This window comes from Mastigoproctus giganteus, chromosome 4 (assembly GCF_048544385.1).
Source record: "Mastigoproctus giganteus isolate SK-2022 chromosome 4, ASM4854438v1, whole genome shotgun sequence".
In the NCBI taxonomy this organism is placed as follows: Eukaryota; Metazoa; Arthropoda; class Arachnida; order Uropygi; family Thelyphonidae; genus Mastigoproctus; species Mastigoproctus giganteus.
The window spans coordinates 170,092,318-170,112,167 of record NC_143578.1 but is presented as its reverse complement, the minus strand read 5'-3'; the positions used below and the strand labels follow the sequence as shown (position 1 = coordinate 170,112,167).

The window sequence follows — 19,850 nt, the reverse complement described above, 5'->3', positions numbered from 1 at the left end:
TATCAGTATATACAAATGGCTATAAGACAAGTAAATTTAGTTAAAAATAAATTCAGATAAAAGAGAAATATATATATATATATATATATATATAATGCATACTAAAAACATTTATATATGGGTATAAAGGTTTGTAATTTTCAAAAAGTTAAAAATTGCAGACACATTGTCTTATACACATTGACTGAGTGTATAAGGCTCAGTCAGATGGTTAAAAGTGCTAAAACATAAATGGCATGCATTTAAAAATCTAGGACAGTCAATAAGGACATGATTCAATGTTAAAATGGTGTCACAATGCTCAAACATAGGACAGTCATCTGTCCTCAGCAGAAAAGCATGCATCAGATGACTATGCAGTCATCTGATGCATGCTTTAAGTAAATCCTATGCAGAGCCGAGCTAGAACAACTTCCTCTTTGCAATTCTTGTGCAGATTAGACTGCCATTTTCAGATTACATGCTTTATCTGATAGAGCTTATGTGTCCTGCCCATGCCAAGATTGTTGCCATTGGGAGTGTAATGTTAGGTGCATCACCTGCTTGTAGTCTGTATAGGGGACTAACAGGTAAAGAGTGTTGCGGGGCTGGTGATCTGGCCACTGCATCTGCCAGTTCATTACCCCTGATCCCAATGTGGCTTGGGATCTAGCAAAAACGAAGGTCGAAGGAATGCTCAGAAAGAGAATGCAACATATGCTGGAACCGGGTCAGGAATGGATGAGGATTATACTTCAACCCCGATAAATCATGAAGTATACTTAGAGTCAGTATACACATTTGGTACTTGTGAGTTTTAATGTGGTCCAAGGCTAACTATAGCACAAACTCAGCTGTATATATGCTGCATTCATATGGAATCTTCCCAGATATAGTGTGACTTGGGAAGATGGCAGCAGATCCGGCATATGACTCTGACTTCGAGCCATCAGAAAAGACAGGCAAGAAGTCAGGGTACTGGGCCTGGTGGGCAGCATAGAGTTGTCAGTAGACAGATGGTGGGGGAAACAAGAGGGTGTAATACTCTTGATCTGATTATCAGCAGTGATTATTAATGCAATAAGAATCTACAGATAAAAGATCACAGAGTATTCATTTGGGATTTACTTAAAGTTGTAAATACCATCAAGGGTAAAGAGAGGGAATTTTACTTTCTATAGTGGTCTCAGGCAGTTTTTAAATTCTATACAGTGGGACTAACTGATAATGTTACCATCAGCAAATTCTAAATAGGAAGTGTTCAAGGACAATGCTCCAGCATGCAACATGCTCTGTATTCACTAGTTGCTGGTCAAAAAAACAAAACAAATTCCAGTATGTTAACATTAATCACAGAAGCTACTAGGCTTTTCATACCAACTAAGAATTACACTTCAAGGTATAGGCCTAAATGGATGTCAGATTAACTGATGAAACTCGTGGCATAAAAGAAAATTGAATGGGATGCATATAAATGGTTGGGAAACAAGAGTCTTAAGGTAGATATAAACTAGCCTGCAATCAAGTCACAAAGCAGGTTAGGCAAGCAAAGGCTTCTTTACTTATGTAAACACTAGAAGGAAGAGGATGAATCAAATTGGTCCATTTGATATTGATGGTTTGGCTGCTGATGATCCTGCTCAAGTTGCTGACAAACTGAATAAGTATTTTGCATCTACATTCAAACAAGAAATTCCTTAGGCTCTAATAGAATTCTTTAGACTCTAAAAGAAAGCTAAATGATTTTGTAATAACTGAGAGGGAGATGGAAGAGAAATTGTTGAAGTTAAACATAAGGCACCTGGGATGGATGGGGTCTACCAATAAGATAGGCAGTGAAGGAAATAAGCAAACACTTAGTTATAGCTAAGTGTTTGCTTATTTCCTTCACTGTCTACCAATAAGATAGGCAGTGAAGGAAATAAGCAAACACTTAGCTATAACTATGAGAACATCCTTAGATTCATGGGAGTTTCTCATCAAATGGAGATGTGTGAATGTGCCCCCAATTCACAAGGGGGGGGATATCGAAGGGTGATACAAATAATTACAGACCTGCTAGTTTAACTTCTGTTCCAGGAAAAATAATGGAGTCACTGGTAAAAGAAGTAATGCAGGATCATTCAGACAAGGTCACAATTATAATTCAGACACAGCATGAGTTTCTTAAGGGGAAATCATGTCTGAACAATTTGATTGGATACTATGATGTGATCACAAAGGAACTGGATGTAAAAAATTATTTTGATATCATTACTTGGATTTTAGGAAAGCTTTTGATACTGCTTCACATAAAATACTACTGTACAAATTGGAGCAGTGTGTCATTAAGGGCAAGTTGCTGTATGGATAAATGCAATGTATATGGGTAGCAGTAACCCCAGAGTAATGTACCAACTGTGTGGTACTACATTCAGGGTAGTGGAAAATGAAAAAAAAAAAAACAAAACCTGGGGGTAATTGTACAGTTAGATATAAAGTTCTTTGAGCAATGCATACAGGCTGCCAGGACAGCTCATGGGGTTTTGTCAATGATATACAGGAAATTTGCTAGCAGGGATAAGAAGGTGATTATCCCATTGTATAAGGAAATGGTCAGACCACACCTTGAGAAAAGGATACCAGTCTGGAGGCCTTATTTTAGGAAGGATGTAGAGCTGCTGGAATGAGTACAAAGAAGGGCAATGAGATTGGTCAGCAGAACAAAAGGGGTGATCTTACCAAGGAAGGCTTCAGTTCTGTAAATTTCAGTATCTGGAAACTAAGCACCTGTGAAGTGATCTGCATTGAGGTATTTAAGGCTTTGAATGGATTGAGCAGACTCAGTGCTGATGGAATTCTTCCTCTTGCTCAGACCATACACATGAGAGGGCACAAATTCAAACTGAGAAAGGATGGCTGTAGAACAGATGTGTAGAAGTTTGCTAGCAGGTGGTTGATTGCCGGAATGAAATTCTATCTGTTGTTAGTGGAAGTTGATAGCTTAAATAAATTCAAGGTAGAACTAGACAAACTATTAGATAATTGAAATGGGATTTTTTTTTTTTTTTTTTGGGCTGCACAAATTTGCTCTTCTGTATCATTCAATTGCTACTGCTATTATTCATATAATGCTACTATTTTCTGAAGTTTTGATCAGGCATATAAATACATAGAAAAGTGATGTTTATTGCAATGAGTGCTTCGGTTTTTGTTATTGCTTTTTGGCCTTAATGTGATTTATACGTGTGCTAAACGTGATTACATAGCATCCTGATTTGTTTTTGAACTTCAATGTTGAGTGTTTAGTTACTACTGTTGCTTTGCACATGTATAGTTGTCAGTGTTATTAATCCATGAAAGTAAGTACTGTATCCATACTCCTACCAATCTGACTGTTTTCAGTAGAGCATTAACCCTTTTCTAATTCCTGATTATTTTCTTTGTTTTAATGGTTTGCATGAATTTCCATAAACATTATGATAGTTTCATTTTTATTGATGACTTTCTTGAAGAAATAGTGGACAGTCAAATTAAAGTATTTTAAACTGGCTGAGTTTAATGTGTTCTTTTTGTTCACTTCCACCTTTTTATGTAAACATTTCCACTCTACATCAATAAACAATACTAAACAGCTGTTCTTGTTTCATTTGTTATATAAGCTGTGTCCCAAAATGATCACGACAAGCAGCATCCACTGTATTTATTACATCAAGACCTCAGCCAGCAGTACTTTACATGTTTTGTCTTTGTGTTACTCAATTATTATTACATTTTTATCTGTGTTATGTCCTTTTCTGATTACATAAGAAATTACTTAAATGAACTGAACTCAAATTCTCCAATAAAGAATATTAAAACACATTGAAAAATAAAAAACTGAAAAAAAAAAAAAAAAAAACAATGAGGATAAGTTTATACTCTGAATACCAATATAAAAACTAAAAAAAATTTTCAAACTCAATGTTAATAGTAGTTGTTGAAAAAGTTTCATTCACCAATATAAACAAACTATGATAAGTGAAATGTATTACAAGGGCCACTCCAAAAGCAGAGTCTTCTCTGGTGATCATATTTAATCCTTCGATGAAGGCCTGAAAAGCTTCTTCATGCCTCACAAATTTTTTCCCTTTCAATAGAATTTTGACTTTTGGAAATAAAAAGAAACACAAAGTCTGGAGATAAGGTGGATGGTTGACTAATTGAACACCAGAAGTGGCTAAAAAGTCTAATGTCAGAGCTGAAGTGTGAGCTCTTGTGTCGTCCTTTGTTTTTTGTGTCTATTTTCAATGATTTTTTTCAACATTTCAGGAAGACATTTAGTAATATACCACCCACTGTTGATGGTCTTTTGATCTTCTATCTTTACAATTTCTAAAATCCATTTTTTCTGAAGAAACAAGTGACCATTTGTTTTCTGATGATTCTGGCTTGGTGAACTTTCTTGGGTGGAAGGGCTATTGAGAGCACCAAACAGTTGATTGTTGCTTTGTTCCTGGATCAAAATTGTATATTCAAGTTTCATCATTGATGAAACAATGATGAAACTTTCATCAAGTTTCATCATTGTAACAATATCATAAATAGCCATGGATTTGCCTTTTTAAACTTTTTAAATACGAAATGGCATCATTTGACACAAACAGCTTTTTGATCATCATTCAAGTTGTGAGGCACCCATCTGCCAACAAGCTTCCTGTACTTTTAATGATCATTAATGATGGTATTAATTGCTGCTGATCCAATGCCCACATCTTTCTCTAACTGCTGATAAGTAATTCTACAGTCTTCTCTCAGAAAACATCTTAACAGCTCAATTATTTGGGTGTGACAGCTGCTGATGGTCCCCCTTCACTGGGGTTTATCTTCAAAATTGGTTTTTCCAAATTTAAATTCATTGAACCAATTAAAAACTGTTCTAACTGATGGTGCTTGATCTTCTAAGAAACTTGGCATTTAGGGTAAATGAAGAACATAGATTATTTATTTTTAATTATTTAACCTTGATTGCAAAATGTTTTGGAGTCACCCTTGTACTTATCATCAAAATCTGAATCTTTTCTACACAGATAATCAAAACAAAATAATAAGACATGTTAAATAGGTGAATATGAAGGGTGATCAAAAAAGATTGAGACAAATTAAAAATATAAAATGTTCATTTATTAAGTATCTGATTATTATTTCTTTCTGACATTACCTGTATCTTGTTAATTTTTCTATCCACCCATTTCCTAAACACTTCAAGAGAAGCCATTGTTTGAGAGACAATTTAAGAATACACTGAGTGATATTTATTAGTTCAGTGTGATGTAAATCGTGACCCTTTTGTCCACCCTTCTGATTAGAGAATATCAAAATGGGCAAAATCTGAAACTGCTTTGATGTTTAATTTGTGTGATGTTTCCTTAACAACCGAGGCTATGTGCATCCTTGCATTGTCATGATGCAGTAGCCATCTGGTTTCTTTCAAATCAAGTTTTTTTTGCTCACTTTCTAATTCCATTCCTTTTGAACAGCAATGTAATATTGTTAAGACAAGTAAATGCACTCGTCTAAACAACACACTTCAGGGATAGTCAGAAAAGTGGCAACTATGTTTCAATGCAGAAAAATGCAAGGTATTACACTCTTGGGGAACAGCAACCCCAAAACAACTTGTATGCTTGATGGGATTGAAATAAAAACAGTAGATAAAGAAAGGGATTTGAGAGTAACAATATGGTTGGACATGAAGTTCTCTGAGCAATGTAAAGAAGCGGCAAAGAAGGCCCATGGTATCCTATCAATGATTTATTGAAATTTTCTTTTAGAGATAGGGAGGTCACAATACCACTGTATAAGGAATGTGTAAGACCACACTTAGAATACAGTGTTCAAGTATAGAGACTCCACCTAAAAAAATATAAAAAATAAAAAATATCCAGCTCCTTGAAAGGATCCAAAGATTGGCAACGCCTGGTGAGATCTGCAAAAGGGTGCCCATGAGGAAAAACATCAAATATTAAATTAAATTAAATTTTCTGTTTATACTCTGGCACGACAACCAAGTCAGTAGAGTTTACAATAAATCATCCATACAAATATTTATCGTATTTAGTAGTCACGGGCTTGAACCCCGGTCCACTCAAGGAATGCGTGCTATGCACTTTCGCTATTGACCACTTGGCTACGTCATGTGGATTATGGAGCTTGGAAGCTCAGAGGCACTTGATTGAGGAGTGTAAGGCTGAAAAGTGAAAATAAAATGAATGAGGGTGTAATTTTTATTGCTATATATGATTCTAGAATTAGGGGCCATAATCTGAATTTATGGGAGAAGAGGTTTAGACTGGATGGAAGGAAGTTTTATTTTAGCCAGTGAGTTATTAACTACTGGAATAAGTTACTTCCATGGGTGAATGAGGCTGAAAGTTTGGGAAAGTTCAAAGGTCAGCTAGATAGACATCTATATAAGGAGCGAGTCAAATCTGAATTTTATTTTATTATTTATTATTTTTTTTTTGGCCAGTTCAACAAAGGCCTAGGGCTTCCTTCCACCACATGGATAATATTAATATTTATGTTTTTCCACATTATGAGTATAAAAATGCCTTTTGTATCAGAAAAGGTGATCACGCACTTGCCAGCAGACTTATGGACTGCACCATCTTTGGAGGTGGAGATGTGAAATATTTGCTCTGCAAACTTTATTTTGATTTAAGATAGTTGTGGCAGATCAAGACTCATCTTTAGTGATTTTTCTGACATTACATTAGTTAGTTCCCTTAAGGTGAACACAGATGTCAACCTACCTGCCTTTGTTCAGGAGAAGGAATTGAGGTATCCAATGTAAACAAACACATCATTGACATGTTCTTTCATATTGCTTTGTGTGCTCCTACAACCAATACCTCTGCAAGTTTTCTGCAATTCATTTGTCTTCGCAGAGAATAGCAGATGCAGTTTCATAGTCACATCAGTTACTGATGTTGATAGACGTTCTGGGTAAGATCATGTTCTGTGCTGGTGCTGCTGTCTGTAAACACTGCTTATGGGTCTAGGTGCAGCAGATTATTTATTGTTCATTTATTATTTTCATTTTGGATATGTTATCCTTGCTTCAGTTTGATGGTGGTTTTCAGAAATTATTGGGGATCTGCAGAGGGGGAAAAAAAAAAGGATACGCTAAATATAAATATCTGATAGGTTTAAAGGTTTATTTGACAGCTTTCATTAACAATCATTCTACATTTTGTATAATAAAATTAGTGGCCATCTCTTTTGATCATCCCTTATTAACTAAGCTAGATTTTCATTTTAAAATGCACAGGATATAGTCATAATATAACATATCATAATATTTTATTACAGATAAGAAAGTAATACAATGTAAAAGAAGAATCCTTTAAGCTAAAGTGAACATGAAATCAGGGAATAGTACTACCCAATCTTATAATGAAATAAAGTTTTTAAAAATATAGAGCAGTATCTGCATATTATCCGTCATTCATTTTAGTACAGAAAACCCTTGATTTTATGGACCTCAATTTAATGGAAAAAAGAAATTTGACTGGCAGCAGAGTATTGCTATATGGTGATGGTAAATTATCCTTTTCTAACTACGTATTATGTATGTATGAATAAGGTCAAGATAAATAAAAAAACATGTTTTTTTATTCTTTGACTTTATCTGAGTGTTTCAAATAAATAAATATTATATATATATTTTAATAAATGAGATTCCGAATGTGGAACCCCCATATCTGAAATCCCAAAATCTAGAAAGTTTGACAGAATCCATTTTTTTTAAACCAATTATGTGATGCCACTCTGCATCCACCTGTCATCAGAACATGTTAGAATGACAGTCATTTTTTCTGTGAAAATTTAATCGCTGCTATGTTTAATCCATAAAAGAAGTTTCTTTTTATTTAATGGAGTAACTACATTCAATAAATGATTAAATTACCAAATTTTATGTGCCAGCCTGCTCATTCTTCCAATCCAACTATGGCCTTCCTCAATGACCTGACTTCTGGTAGCATAACTGCTAGATTATGGTGAAGATTCCTTCCATCATAAATAGTTCACCTTTCATGCATGTTATGGCAATGTTTCACGGCAAATTTTTACAACCCCCTGCACTCATGAGCAGTGGCAAATTGATGTGTTGAATTTTTACCATTGGTAAAAATTCAACTTCTGTTCCTTATGCAGTATACCATCCCCTTGGGCCATTTAAAAAAAATTTCCAAACTGGTCTGTTACATTTTGAATTAATTTCAACTGTGGCTGTCTTATGTACAAAAAGTCAACTGCACTTTCCCATGACTGATACTGCATTGTCACAACAATGAATTTTGACCAATGACCCAAGAGAATATCCAGCTATTAAAAAAATTATGATAATAAATAAAGTAAACAAAATTAAAGGGAGAATGAAAAACAAGCAAACCACCAACAACAACAACAACAACAAAAAAAAAAAAAAAAAAAAAAAAATTATGGGATAATCCAGGTTTTTATTTTTTTTTATTTCTTGATGAATAGTTAAAAATTGTTTTTTTAAATTATTTTTTGCTGATAACCAGAAAATATGAGAGACAAATTTAATTACAAATAACATCCCAATTAAGTACAATGCAGTCTTAATTTAATGTATACTACACTGTGCCTTGTTATACCAGTTTCAGATATAATTGTAGCGTCATCATGTCCTCGAAATATAAAAATTAATTCTGTCTACAGTAAACAAACAAATTTCATAATAGACACCAATAAAAGCAAACTCCATATCCCATAGAGAGAGAGAGAGAGAGAGAGAGAGAGAGAGAGAGAGAGAGAGAGAGGACCAGCTAATGCAGTGGTTTTTGAATACAAACTAATGAGCTATTGTATTCCCTTGTGCAGTATATTCTCCCAATTAGACAATTAAATTTATAAACAAAACTTTTTCTAGGTAATTACTGCTAATGTTCAGTTTTTTGCCTGTCTTGCCTCAGAGATGAAATAAAAATAAAAAAAAAAAAACACAATCACTGACATGGAAAGTTCACAAAAAGTAAACTTTCCTCTAAGATGGGAAATGCAAATGAGCTACTGATTGCACATATATTCAGTTACAGATTTTTGTAAACAACATGTGACATCCTTTTCAATGCTATAAAATCCCACGTAGAATGGCAAAAGCTGGTAAAGGCATAATGCAAAGTGTGCCCTGGAAAATACATTAATCATGTAGTGAAAAGGTACTTGTTAGACAAAATCAGAGCTTTCTGTAACGTAATGGAAACATGTACTTCCTTCTTTTAAAGTTTATGTTAAAACTTCGTTGGTCTGATTTCAGCAGGCACCACCACCACCCAAGTCTGCTTATCATTAATATGGATACAATTTTTTTTTTCTGAAAAGAACTGCAATATTGAATGTTGATACACTTTATTCTATAATTACTTTGTCTTTGTGGTATCAAATAAAGATTGAAAAGGGAGATAAGTTTCGATTGTGTTAACTATTTAAACAAAAGTAACCCACTGCAGCATAGCTAAGTAAGAATATCACCCTTTGTAAAAGTTTCATATGTTATTTGGTCATTGCTATCAACCACTCAACTGTAAACTAAAAATGAGTTGGGGAACAATTACAAATTGCAGTCGATAGTGTCACACAGCAATTACTTCCTCCAACCACCCTCAAGAAGGGAGAACATGGAACAACTATGTTAGCATGTGCAAACAGATATTTTGTTTCAAATAGCTGATACAGAAACTTAGGGCAAAGAAAAGAGTTTTTTTATTGTGAGATTTCCCGGCATGTTAGCAACTGATATCTGTGTGATATGAGGTTGATAAGCATGAATAGCAAAAGCTGATTCATGCTCTGAATAAAGATAATAAAATCTATTATCTTTGTTTCGTGAAAACAAAAAAAGAAATTTATCTTTTGCTTCTGATAGTGAAAACAAGAGAGAAATTGTATTCTTTCCACATGTTTACAGGCAATAAAATATGGGAAGGGGAGGAAGGAGCATCTTGAAATATAAAAATTAACCCCCCACACACACCAAAATGAAATTGCTTACAATAAAAATGCTTGGCTGAGATCATAGCAAATTCATATTAAAAAATTATAAAAACTAAGGAAATTTTATTTTGGGCTATAACACAGGTGTTAAAAGATACTACTTACACTCATATTAAATCAATGTTACACTACTGCATGTCTTAATACATACTCAAATACTCAATATTTATTGTAAAAGAAGTACTAATATCCTGAGAAACAAAATGTCAAACTCTCATATTGAGGTTCTAGCATCTTTCATTATATACTTTTTACCACTTATCTACAATTAATTTATAAATTTCATATGCACTGTATTTACTTTTTATTTTTTAAATAAACTATTTAATTTTTATATTCTGCTGTTGGCTGATTTGATTATACTGGTATTAAATTTGTTATTAAAATTTTCTGGATTTTAAGTGTACCTAGTGGTTGAACAGTTCAAGTTGTTTAATGTGAACAAATCACAATAAACATAGTCACAGCAAATGTTGTTACACACTGTAATGTCAATTTTAAATGCATGCCTATTATAGTATCGAGAGAGCGAGTATCAATGAACATGTTTCGCAGAAAATATATTTTCACATTGGAGAATAAGGGGGGGGAACTAACTTTTTAAATAATATCTTAATATAAGATTTTTAATTATTATTTTGTATGTGTTCTAATTTCTTGTGCTAAGGACCTGAAATTGCAGAAAGCCTCTAGTCCCAAGCTTTTTGGATAAGAGGTGCATTTTGAGCTATTTTGCATTTGGTGACCTTAAAAACCACAAGGATATCAAACAAATACCTGAATCATTGTCATGGTCTCCAGGACTAGAAACAGACTGCTGACTAGATGGTCTGTTATGGGATAACTGGAGAGATAAAACAGCTGCTCTCTGAAGGTGGGTAGCACTCTGTACACTTATGACATCATATATATAATCAATACTGCTCATATCTTCAACCTGTAAAGAAAATGATCTACTAAATGTTTTAGTTTTATAAATCACATGAACTAAGCAGCAAGTTATTCAGTAGCATACACAGTAAACTCCTTAAAATATAACACCCTTGGGAATTGACAGGTGCCAGATATTAAAATTCTCTGGATTTTAAGTGTACCTAATGGTTGAGCAGTTCAAGTTGTTAAATGTGAACAAATCACAATAAACATAGTCACAGCAAATGTTGTGACTATGTTTATTGTGACATAGTCACAGCAAATGTTGTTACATACTGTAATGTAAATTTTAAATGCATGCCTATTATAGTATCAGAGAGAGACAGCGAGTATCAATGAATGTGTTTCAGAGAAAATTTATTTTTACATTGGAGAATAAGGGAGGGGACTATTCTTCTTAAGCAATAATTATGATGAGGAATGTGCAGTTTTTATCAATTTACATGACATTTTGATTTTATTAATGTACTGTGGAGAAATTCAATTAATTTCTTGCATGCAATAAAGACTACTAAATTTTGATTTTGCTGCCACAAAGTCACTCATTAGAATTTTCCTTCAACAGAGTTAGTATGGGATGGGAAGCCAAGTAAACAACCTTGGAAAGTGAATTTTTTTCATGATTTTTTAATTTATTTTTCCACAAATTGCTATCTTTGCAGGTTTTAATAACTAACCACTGATTTTCATTTATTTTGACAATTTATTAAGGTTGATTCAATTGAAACAACCTAAATCCAGTGGTGAGCTGTGAATATTTTAAAAATGGGCTCACAGTTTTGCCAACTTTTTGATGTGAAATATCCTTGGGGATTCCTGCAGAGTAAATCTGATCAGTCACGGAAGTGACATCATCCGCGGCTTCCGCCAGAGGCGCTTCCGACATTCACACTACTAGTCTGTGCTGAGCACTCTCTAGTAGTGTGATGCATTTTTTGTGACCAGTATGATATCTCGAGTCAGCCTGGTCATCATGCCCCATCCCCTTTATGATGATACCTGGATACAATATATCTCGAGTTCTAACTTTTTAGAATTTTTGAATAGTATGATGTCACAATCATACTTCCTGAAGTAAGTATCATGCCCCGTCCCCTTTATGATGACACCTGGATACAATATATCTTGAGTTCTAACTTTTTAGAATTTTTGAATAGCATGATGTCACAATCATACTTCCTGAAGTAAGTATGATTGCAACAATACAGTCATATGACTGCAACAATACAAATATTTGTCTATTTTTTCATAACATTTCATGGTTAGGTGCCCCTAACAGCTGCGTATGTCATTTCAACTACAAGATCGGTACTTCAATTGACACTATTTTCTAAAGACATTTAGATACGTTGCAATTGCAAGTATACATCTCTTACTTTAGTTATCATAAAAAATCCATTGTATCTTGTCTTCCAGAAATTATGAATTTGCAAATTTTCAATAAAATATTTACAATACAAAAGCTTTTATTTTAATCAAAATATCTAAAAGAAATGCAAAGTATTTCTTTTAGGTACTAATCATCTACCGCGTACTTGGCGGTAGGTATAAAACCATCTACCGTGCATGCTCGGCACATGAGCCACTTTTTTATTCATCTTTCTTCTTTTTTTTTTTTTTTTTTTTTAACAACTAGGGAAATATAATGGATACATTTTTTTTTCATGATAAAATTTTAATATTTTGAATAAAAAATAACATGAAATATTTCCCATATCACAAATAACAAAAGCTATCACAAAACATTCTACAATATAAAATCAAATATTACATAAAAAAACCCCACTCTTCTAGAAAAGGTACATAAAAATCACAGATTACATGAAAAAATTATTATATAAATATTCAAGAAAAATTTATTCCAAAAATTTCCATATAGAATTTATTTCTTTATTAATATTTCTTGATCTTCTGCTTTGCTCAATAACAATGATTACAGAGGAATGATTTGATGTAACGATCCGGATCAAATTGAAGCAATGGTTTTCCATTTAGATGTATGGTCATTATAATCTGCAATGTGTTTAATTGTCACAATATTATTTCATTACGCTGAAAGTTCGCTCAGCCTCAGCATTGCTAATCGCAATGGTTTCCAAGATATTTCTGGCTTTCTTAATTGAAAAAGGAATTTCACTCAATTTTAAAGATAAACTGTCTTCGACAAAATCTCTAAAATCATTAATTTTTATTTCATATTTTATCAGAAAACTTAAATTTCTTATTTGTTTTTCACCGTCTTACCACAGAGACGAAAGTTCTTTTACATTCCATGATTCCAGGTAGCATATGTTTAAAATTTCTTTCAATTCCTCATCATCAATAGTATCATTATATTCTTTATTTAATTTTACTTAAATTAAAATAATTTTATTTAAAATTACTCTGTTGTATTAATAACTTGTCACAAGGTAATTTTTTAAATGTGTTCTTACTTTCGATTTTGATTCCTTCAAATTCTTTCAACTTCAACATGCTCTCAATTTTAGTTTCATAATTTCCTTCAGAATTTTTCAGATTAGCAATAGCATTGATAGTTAGAATAATTAATTTATCTGCTTTTACTATAAAGATGCTGAGACTTTGTAAAGCTTCTGAAACGTAAGAGATCTCCTGCAGGATGTCGATCATAAGTGCTAAATCTTTAAGAAATTCCAGATTGAAAAGTCGGTTTAATAATCCAAAATATTTAACTTTCTGATTCAAAATATTTGCACAATGTGCGATAATTCCTCCAACCCTCAATTGCCGTCCGCAAGCTACAAGCTGCCCATCGTAGCCCAAACACACGACTGATCTTTATAGTTTCCATATCAAATTCTTTAGCAATAATCCTTAATTCATGCTAGTTTTTTGGAGATTGGTGATATAATGCATACAGTTTTTTTAAAATTATTGCCTGTATGCCATTATATTTTGGAACATTTTCTTCAAGGTGAAAAGGGTTTCCAAATCTGCCAACATTTCATCTTTGGAAAGTTTACTTAATATCTTAGTTGCTCATCCCCCCTTTGACGTCGCTACCATCACTAGTTCTTTGAATACTGCACAAAATATCAGATATTCAGCTATGTGACCATGTAAACATAGGAGAAATTTACTGGAAGGCGTGGATCACTCACTTCTCCAAAAAACATATGACTTCTGTTGGAGTAAAGGGGAACCACAACACAGGTTGACCAGAGGCTATTATCCATGTTGGGAATCTTCTTAATCCTCTGACTGGATATGGAACGCATATTAACTAGCGCGACTTCTCAGAATATGGCTCCATAGGTTTTATGGACAACACTAATGTGGAATGGTAATCCCTTTCAATCTTAATTTGCGCTTTCTAATTACCTAAATTGCCTAAACGCCAGAGGTGAGAATGCGTACAAAGTTCTCTCATAATCCGTTCTTTCTATGGAAACTACAGTGTTTTAAATCTAATTACCAAGGGGAATTCAAAATAATTTGCTATAAAGAAGTCCGTTAAACAGAGTGGGATAATAATTAACTCAAAAATGAAGCAATTTTAAAATACATAACTGGTCGATTGTGTCATTAAAATGCTGAGTATGGGGGGCCCCGCTCACCCCACTGTAGTTTTGGCTCTGGATATTTGATAATTGAATTTAGGATTTTCATTTGTAAAATAATAATTGTTTCAACAATGGGCTCGCAAATTTTCAAAAAAAAAAAAATAATAAAATAAATTAGCATTAGCATTAGTAGAGGCATACGATGCAAGAAAGCAAGCTTATTCAGCATCAGCCCAAAAAAAAAAAAAAAAAAAAAACCCTCTCCCATTTCACCCCTCCGTTCGTTCGAAATACCTATCCAGTTGAGCTTTAAATTTGTTTAGGCTATCAACTTCAACAACAAGTGATGGAAGTCGGTTCCACCAACCAACCACCCGCTGGCCAAAGGCAAATTTCAGCACATCTATCCGACATCCGTCCTTCCTCAATTTGAATTTATGCCCTCTGAGGTGATTATTCTGAGAAAGATGAAGAATCCCATTGGCATTGAGCATGCTCAAACCATTCAAGGCCTTATACACCTCTATCAGATCACCTCGCCGGTGCCTAGTCTCCAGACTCTGTAATTTGCAAAACTTAAGCCTTTCTTCGTAAGAGCAACCCTTTGTTCCATTTACTAATCTTGTTGCCCTTCTCTGTACCCGTTCCAGCAGCTCTACATCCTTCTTGAAATGAGGCCTCCAGACCTGTATACAGTACTCAAGATGTGGCCTAACCATTGCCTTATACAAGGGAATAATCACCTCCTTATCCCTGCTAGAAAAATTCCTATATATCATTGACAAGACACCATGAGCTACTCTTGCAGCTCGTCTGCACTGCTCAGAGAACTTCATATCTCCCTGCACAATTACCCCCAGGTCCTTTTCATTCTCCACCACTGTCAGTGTGGTACCGCAGAGTTGATACGTTGCTCTGGGGTTACTGTTTCCCATATGCAGTACTTTACATTTGTCAATGTTAAACTTCATTTGCCACCTCTCAGCCCATCTGTTCAACCTTTCCAGATCCTGTTGCAGCAGCATAGCGTCAGTAGTGTCCTTGACGACCCTGCCAACCTTTGTATCATCTGCAAACTTGGACATTAAACTTGATATCCCATCATCAATATCATTCATAAACACAGAAAACAACAACGGACCCAACACTGAACCTTGAGGAACTCCACTAATAACATTAGTCCACGTTGAGCAGTGTCCATTGATTACCACTCTCTGTCTTCTGCCACTCAACCATCCCCTTATCCATAGCAGCAATTTGCCTCCAATGCCACACTGCTCCAATTTGTGCAGCAGTCTTCCATGTGCAACAGTATCAAAAGCCTTTCTAAGATCCAAATATATAATATCAAAGTTATTCCCTGCATCCAGTTCTTTTGTGACTACATCATAGTATCCAATCAAATTGGTCAGGCAAGACCTGCCCTTAACAAAACCATGCTGCGTCTGAGCTATAACTGAATTCTTGTCTAGATGATCCTGCAGTGCTTCTTTAACCAGTGCCTCCATTAATTTACCTGGAACAGAAGTTAAACTAACAGGTCTATAATTACTTGTGTCAGTCTTTGATCCTCCTTTGTGAATTGGGGTTACATTTGCACATCTCCAGTCTATGGGTACCTCCCCTGAGTCCAAAGAAGCTCTCATAATTATGGCTAGGGGTTTGCATACTTCCTTTGCTGCCTCCTTTAATATAACTGGATAGATCCCATCCACCCCAGGTGCCTTTTTTATGTTTATCCTCAACAATCTCTCCTCCACTTTCCTCTCAGTTATTACAAAATCATCCAGTTATTACAAAATCACTGCCAATGTTTACTTTACCTACATCATTCTCCTTCCTGAATAACTCCTCATGCGTGAATGTAGATGCAAAATACTCGTTTAGATTGTTAGCCACCTGAGCAGGATCCTCAACTGTTGAACCATCAATATCCAGTGGACCAATCTGATTCATCCCTTTCCTTCTCGAGTTCAAGTATGTAAAGAACTCTTTTCTGTTTTTCTTTGCATCCTTTGCCAAGGATTTTTCGTAGTCTGCCTTTGCCTGCCTAATCTCCTTTGTGACTTGGTTACAGACCAACTTATATCTATCATAGGCTTCCATGTCACCCATTAATTTATATGTATCCCATGCATTTTTCTTCTCTGCCACATGTCTCATTAGTTCATCTGACAACCATTTAGGCCTAAGCCTTGAACAATATTTCTTAGTTGGTATGTAAAGCCTGGTAGCCTCCAAGATTAGTTCTTTGAATGCTTCCCATTTTGAGTTTGCTGTTGGTAACATCATCAGTTGGTCCCACTGTATAGAATTTAAATACTGTCTCAGACCATCATAGTCGCCTTTACGAAAACAAAAACCCTTCCCTTTACCTCTGATGGTAGTTACCTCCTTGAGTAAATCCCACTTCAACACACTGTGATCACTGCCACCTAGTGGTTCATTTATCTGCAGGTTCTTAATGCATGAAGAGTCACTACTGATAATCAGATCAAGAGTATTGCTCCCTCTTGTTGCCTCACGAACATGCTGGTGTAGAAAACAATCATCCAATAAATCCACAAAAGCCTTGCTAGTGTGCGAGTGACCAACCCACAAATTCCAGTCAATATCTGGGAAATTAAAATCCCCCATTATAAGACTCTCTGATTTACTGGCCCACTCTATTTCCCTGTACAATATCTTATTATACTCATCAGAGTCATTAGGCCTATAGCACACTCCTACTCTCAATTTTGATTTCCCTATGCTTATGTCACACCAAACTGATTCGGCACTGCCCTGTCCATCGATGTCGACTGGCTTCACTTCCTTGGACTTTATGTGTTTCTTAATTAATAGCATAACCCCTCCTCCCCTCCTGTCCTGTCTATCCTTTCTATACACATTGTATTCCCCAAATTCCAGTTCCGCATTACTTATATCTGTGTGACACCACGTCTCTGATATCCCAACAATATCTGCCTTTGATGTTTTGAGCAATACCTCAAATTCATCAAATTTATTTACCAAACTCCTAGCATTGGTGTACACGCAGGTATACATGCACCTGTTTCTATTCTTAGCTACCCTAACACAACCCATGTGTTTACTTGTAACGCAATGACTACCAGCAGTCTCTGAAATATCCTGCATCTTGTTTTTCAGACTTCTGCTCATTTCAATAGAAGCAGTGCAAGAATCACTTCCACCTCTGCCAGTGGCTACTGTTAATCTATTAGTCCTTGTATCCCCCCCAACTAGCAGTTTTCCGACCCACCTAACACTGCCTCGACAGCATCAGCAAAAATTCTTGCACCCTTTCTATTTTAGTGTATCCCATCCCTGTAGAAGCAATCTCTCCTGTTAACAAGTACAGTCCAGGCTGAAAAAAATTCTACCCCTTGAGCCTTGCACAATCCCTCCAGGGCCGAATTGATCGACAAGGCTCTCATCATATACTCCCTCCTATCGTGTCTGGGCAGAATTGCAGACACTTTCAAGTTCAACCCTAATTCACGGCTTTTTTTCAGCAGTGACCTGTACTTGCTAAGTAATTCCGCCGGTCTCCTACTCTTAATATCATTCGTGCCAACGTGTACAACTATATCACCTTTTGTGCCCTTAAAAGATGATATCCGCTCTACAATGTCATCAACCTTTGCCCCTGGCAGACATACCCTGGTCCTATTCCACCTATCCTTTTTACAAAGCATGTTCCCCGTTTCCCTGACAATAGAGTCACCAACAACTACTAGTTCCTGTGGGACCAGCGCATTCTGCCTAGGGGGCTGCTTCTGTGTTGCCTGATGACCAAGTGCAAGCTCTGGCGTTGATGTGGGCAGCTGAGAGCTTGATGGGCCCCTCAATTTATTTCCTTCGAGGGCATCCACCCTGTCCTTCAAGCTCTCATAAAGGCCCATAACAACGCTGAGTTGTCGCCTGATTTCCTTGCACTCCTTACATCGTGCACACACAAAGACATCCCCCTTGGCAGTATCATGTCCCGTACCCAACTGCTCCGCAAACATCAAGCAAACAGTGCATTTTAATAGACTGTGATTCAGAGGGCAACTGGCCCCCTCAGTTCTCCCCTGAACCACAGCACTCCCATTAGCTTGAGCCTTTTGCTTTGCTGCTCTGGTTAGAGTCATGATTCCAATGTAATTCAATAAAATTTAAAACAAAAATTAAATCCTTAAGTTATATTATATATATATATATATATATATATATGGATATATATATATTGTTTTTTTTTTTTTTTTTTTTTTTTTCGGTATCTAGTGTTCCCTTTATACAACTTCCGTATCACGTGTACCACTATAGTTATGTATTAATTATTTGTTACGATTAAGTCGTTATATATATTTATAGAGTTAAAAATACAATTTAATTGACAATAAAGTTTATCAAGATTAATAGATTTACTGAATAATTGACAATATTATATTATGCACTATACTACACTAAGCTTATGCTATCGTGTAAAAATGGCGGGAATTCACGAACGAGTATCAAGTATGTATTAATTATTTGTTACGTTTGTACTCTAAGTCGTTATATATATATAGTTAAAAGAACAATTTAATTGACAATGAAGTTTAACAAGATTAATAGATCTACTGATTAATTGACAATATTATATTATGCACTATACCAGACAAAGCTAATGCTATCGAATTCCGGATATGCTGTGTCGCGTTTCAGTAACGAGTGTTATCTACGAAGTCCCTTTATATAACTTCCGTATCAAGTTATGTATTAATTATTTATTTTTACTAATTATTTATGTTCCGTAACCTATGTGGTTATATGTATAGTTAAAAGTACAATTTAATTGCCAATGAAGTTCGACAAGATTAATAGATTTACTGATTAATTTTCACGTAACTATGGCGGCTGTCTATGAACGGTAAACTCGTGTATTTGATACCCTTTCCGATACTAAGTAATACCTACAAATCTCTATCTAAGTTACTTTAACTTTAAGTACCGTAAATAGGAATATAAAGCTACTCTAGAAATAAGTTAATATGTCAATTTAAACTAATAAAGCAGAATATAAATCAGAAAAAACTTCTCTGTTCCAGTAGCGGCAGAAAGGCACGTCCGCACAGGAAACTCTCGTGCTCAAACTCGATAAATAAATAACAATGGGCTCTTGCAAGCCCACTATAGCTCACCACTGCCTAAATCCCTTCTCTCTGATAGAGGACTACACTTCTTTTAAATAATTAATAAAATGTTAAGATGGATAAAGTTAAAGTGAGATAAAGAGAGGTGTAAATTGCAATCTATTAACGGGTAAATATATAAGAAAAAAAAAGAATCAAGAAAAACATTCAGATAGGATGGACAACAATATTAATAAACTGGAGACCAATA

General features: G+C 34.9%; 1 protein-coding gene across 2 annotated transcripts in view; it reads right to left on the bottom strand.

Annotated features, from left to right (window-relative positions):
• LOC150087197 (rab GTPase-activating protein 1-like) overlaps window positions 1-19,850 on the bottom strand; it is a 435,279-nt gene that overhangs the window by 216,120 nt on the left and 199,309 nt on the right. For both annotated transcript variants that reach the window (XM_090373009.1, XM_090373010.1), the window contains exon 12: window positions 10,801-10,960. In XM_090373009.1, the coding sequence (XP_090229135.1) occupies window positions 10,801-10,960 (160 nt within the window). The remainder of the gene's footprint in view (window positions 1-10,800; window positions 10,961-19,850) is intronic.